General features: G+C 33.7%; 1 protein-coding gene across 1 annotated transcript in view; it reads right to left on the bottom strand.

The window, feature by feature from the left end:
- The window catches only part of LOC107643857 (nicotinamide adenine dinucleotide transporter 1, chloroplastic), a gene marked incomplete in the record, with an annotated part of 6,575 nt that continues 3,711 nt past the window's right edge, over positions 1,517–4,380 (bottom strand). Inside the window, 4 exon segments of the mRNA XM_016347606.2 lie at positions 1,517–1,612; positions 3,060–3,629; positions 3,903–3,997; positions 4,106–4,194. Coding sequence (XP_016203092.1) covers positions 3,237–3,629; positions 3,903–3,997; positions 4,106–4,194 — 577 coding nt within the window.

Here is a 4,380-nt window from a genome sequence, read left to right as displayed (position 1 = left end):
ATAACAAAAATAAGATTCATGAATCATCATCAAACAGAAACTAAAACAATTCAACTAAAAGAATAAGACAATTCACCCTCAGTCAGGTGAGAAGTCATAAACTATAAATACGCCTAAACTTTCTTAAAGTACACCCAAATGTTCCTGATTTACACCCGAAAGTCTGATATAAAATGCAGAAAATTCATCAAAAGTAGTACATTACATTCAATTCAAGCAACAAACAATGAACAACAAATTTTACAGGCAAGATTTACAATATTATTCAGCACCACAATCATAAGCTACTAACAAAAATATTAACTGAAATTAAACCACACCTCAAGGAGTTCATTGGATTCAAATTCAAAATCCACTTCGCTGTGGTTCAGCTGACAATCTGAAGTTGAATAATCCATTATCTTCAAAACGATTTCAGAGCTTGATTTCAGAAACAATAGAAATCGAGAAAAATGAAGAAAGAGAACACAGAGAGAAACGCAAGTAAACGGCGAAGGAGAACGCAGAGAGAAACACACGAAAGAGATCGAAGAGAGAAGGCAAGAAAACGCAGAAGAAATTCGAAAAAGAAAATGACATCCTTTCGAAAAAAGAAGTTATATATTCACGCGTTGATTGATTGAAAAATCTGTTAAGGAGACGCATGGACTAGACGTGACAGAAGAGGCGCGTTTTAGGGGTAAGTGAGTATATAGACTTGTAAGACTTGTATAGCAAAAGGGCTTGTATATAGAGATTAATTCTTAAATTTGAGGATAAAAGAAATTAATGTCCTTTTATATTATTTGAAACTGATTTATCTAATTAACTATTATGTTAATATTTATTTTTTAAGTATTAATTTATTTGAAACAAAATTATTAAAAATTAATTTGGAGTATTATTATTACTGCATGTTCATCCGTTAGTTAAAATAAAACAAATTCAGTTAATATTAAATTAATGTTATTTTTGTCAATTATTTTTTTAAGTTGTTCAAACAATTTAACAATGTTTTAATTATTTTTTAAAAAATATATATTAAATTTATGTGTGCAATTACTTTATTCTAAAAATACAATAAATAATATTCTAATAATAAATCTTATCTTTTAAATACAATAAAAAAAGGAATTTTAACATTAAAAGGGTTAAGAAAAGGCAAATTGTAAAGTGTATTTAATATCTAAAAAAAGTATCTCACTCTTCCCCTTCTATTCACCCATACTCATCTTTAAGAATGAGTTTCATGTTGTTTCATAATTCTTTTTCTCTTTTTCTTAATAAAAATAACATTCCGTAATTAAACTATTAAAGTGTATTAACTCTTCTAACTATAATTCTACTTTCTCTTTCTTAAGTCATCTTGCATATTTGCAAACACTCACATTATGTGTGTGTTGTTTTGTTTGTGAATAAAAAAAAAAATATCACTCCTTGTTGAAAAAGGACGTGGACTATTATAGTATCCAAAACTCAATCTTAGGAGGTTAAATTAGTGCAATTAAAACTTCAAAAGTCAAATTGAAATACAGACTCAATCTCAAATATCATTTTGAAACTTTAGTCCTACTTAACAACATGGCCTTGTTCGCAGGTTCAAGTCCAAATTAAAATCCCGCCACTCCCCTCTTTCTCTAGAGGGATAAGTATTGTTTTGGTCCCTAACGTTTAGGATTGGAATCAAATTCGTCCCAAACATTATTTTGGATTTAAAATCGTCCCCAACGTTTTAAAACCATATTAAAATCATCCTTTTTAATAAATTTTTTTTCTAAATGACAAAAATGCCCCTTTTTCACCAACTCACTTCTTCTTCTTCCTTTTTCACCAGTCCACTTCTTCTTCTTCCTTTTTCACCTTCCATCATTAACAAAATTCAAAACTACAAATCCTTCTTCTTCTTTCTTTTTCCATTAACAAAATTAAGGGTTGTGATAAACATCAAATTCTTCAAATCCAACAACAACCACATATTCAGAATTAAAAAAAAAAACAAAAAGAATGAAAAAAGAAACAGCATCAAGCAATTCAAATCTTCTTCTTCTTCTTCTTCAAATTCTTCAAATCCAACAACAACAACCACAGATTCAGAATTAAAAAAAAAAAACAAAAAGAATGAAAAAAGCAACAGCATCAAGCAATTCAGATCCTCTTCTTTTTCTTCTTCAAATTCTTCAAATTCAGAAACAACATTAGAACAAAACAAAAGCAAAAATTATTCTTCAAATCCAACAAGAACAACAATAGATTCAGATTTAAAAAAAAACAGAAAATTAAAAAGGTAACAGCAATCCAGAAACAAGAACATAACAAAAACAAGAACAAAGATTAGAGAAGGTGGTTGCAGTAGCAGCAGCGACGAAGGGAGAGGAGTAGCTCAACGTCAACCTCCTTCAGCCTCGATGGAAACCACTGCAAGATTTGTGATGAATTTGAAAATTAGGTTTTGTGATGAATTTGAAAATTAGGGATTCTAATAAATAAGAACGGGAATTAGGAACTTGAATCTTAACTTACCTATGATGGCAGTGACGGTGGAGTTGCGTGGTGGTGGTGGTAGTAAATCTGGATAGCGGAGATCAAGGAGGGAAGAGAAAGGGAGGCGTAGCGGTGATGCTGGAAACGCGAGCAACACGACCACCACCACCACTACCACCTCTCCGACGACGACGAGAAACAAGAGGCGAGGGCAAGGTCCAAGTGCAGTGAGACAACGCAAGGCGAGGCAAGGGTAAGGCGCGGTGAAGCAAGGACGAGGGGAAAGTCGAGGCGCGGCGCAGCGAGACGAGGTCGAGGAGGAGGGCGTCAGCGTCGGCGACAGAGAGACTTTTTTTCTCTCCTCTCTCTATCTGAGTCTCTACTCGCTTCTCTCTCTCTTCTCTGAAGAATGAGACTGAGAAGAAATGAAGAACAAAGAAGCAAGGTTGCTTCTCTCTTTGTGATACAAGGGTAAAATCGTCCAAAAGGACGATTTTACCTCTAAATAAAACGTTGGGGACGATTTTAAATCCAAAATAATGTTTGGGACGAATTTGATTCCGACCCTAAACGTCAAGGACCAAAACAATACTTATCCCTTCTCTAGAACATGCCTTATTCTTTCTCATTTTTTGCAACTTTTATTAACATAATTAACAATTCTGTTAAAGCCAAGGTCTAGCATGCAGCAAAGAATTTCAGAGCCACAAAGTTATAAATTAAATGTGAGAAATATAAGGAAAAAAAAAAACTAACAAACATAAAAAAATGCCTAATCAGTGTCGTGTTAGCTGCTCTTTGTTTCCCAAAGGAATTGATGAGCCTGTCTTGTTAGACTGAGATGGTGATGGCCCCATCTCAGAGGAGTCATTCTTAATGATGTTACTTCCTTCTTCCTGGGGCTTGTTAAGTGCCTTGGGTTTCGGACAGCTTTGCGGATAACCCTTGTTCTCCGGTATAACCCGCAACAAGAACCGATGTATCATCTCGTAACTGGTGAAGGTAATAACAGCAGATGGAGTTGTTCTTAACAGATTGGTTGCGCAACCGCGATAAAAACCCGGAATGCCTTCTTTATGGAAAACCTTCTTAGTACAATCTATAACCCCTTCATAATGGACCCCCATGTTTTTGGCCTGGCCTTGCTCTTGCAGCCTTGATCGTATCACCTGGAAATGCGGATTACCAAGGGAGCAACATTCACATAAGAAACAACACAGATTACTTGTAGGTTATTTGTAATGCTAGGAAATTATCTTTCAGTCAACATCAGCCAATTTTTTCAAATAATTTATTTATCTTAAATTCTAGACCTAAATCATAAATCTTGAACCCTAAACTCTAAAGTTGGCTAATGCTGACTAACTGAAAGTTGGTTTTGCTATACTTTCTCATTCTGCACATATCTTCAATCCACAGCAATTTAGCCAGGTCATGCATACCTCATGCGGATAAGTCATTACGGAGGCAAGTACTTTTGAAATTGATGATGCAATGGCAACACTTCCAGGACTAAGCTTGTCAACAGTTGTATTATCTGTAATATTAGAAATTTTCATTTTGATTAGTTACGCATTGAAAAGAAAAAAGAACCATGTTTTGAGGATCAATGTATAAATAAATAATTGACAGTTAGCATAATAACCTTTTTTTGCCATGTATGACTTGATACTTTCATATGCTGGGAATTGAATTGCAACATGACTTACACCAGCCAATGAAGGCATAATGCCACTGTTAACAAGAATAAAGTATCATTATAACCAAGTGTACAAGAAGCAGACTTTGGGTTATTAAAACTTTAAACACCCTTTTTCCCTTTAAATCATTAGTTTGATATAGTTAAACCATTGAATAAAATCCAAAGAAAATTATTCTAATTGACCAATTGTTGAATTTTATCTTAAAATCATCAAGATC

This window comes from Arachis ipaensis, chromosome B05 (assembly GCF_000816755.2).
Source record: "Arachis ipaensis cultivar K30076 chromosome B05, Araip1.1, whole genome shotgun sequence".
NCBI lineage: Eukaryota > Viridiplantae > Streptophyta > Magnoliopsida > Fabales > Fabaceae > Arachis > Arachis ipaensis.
This window is presented reverse-complemented; position numbering and strand designations above follow the sequence as displayed.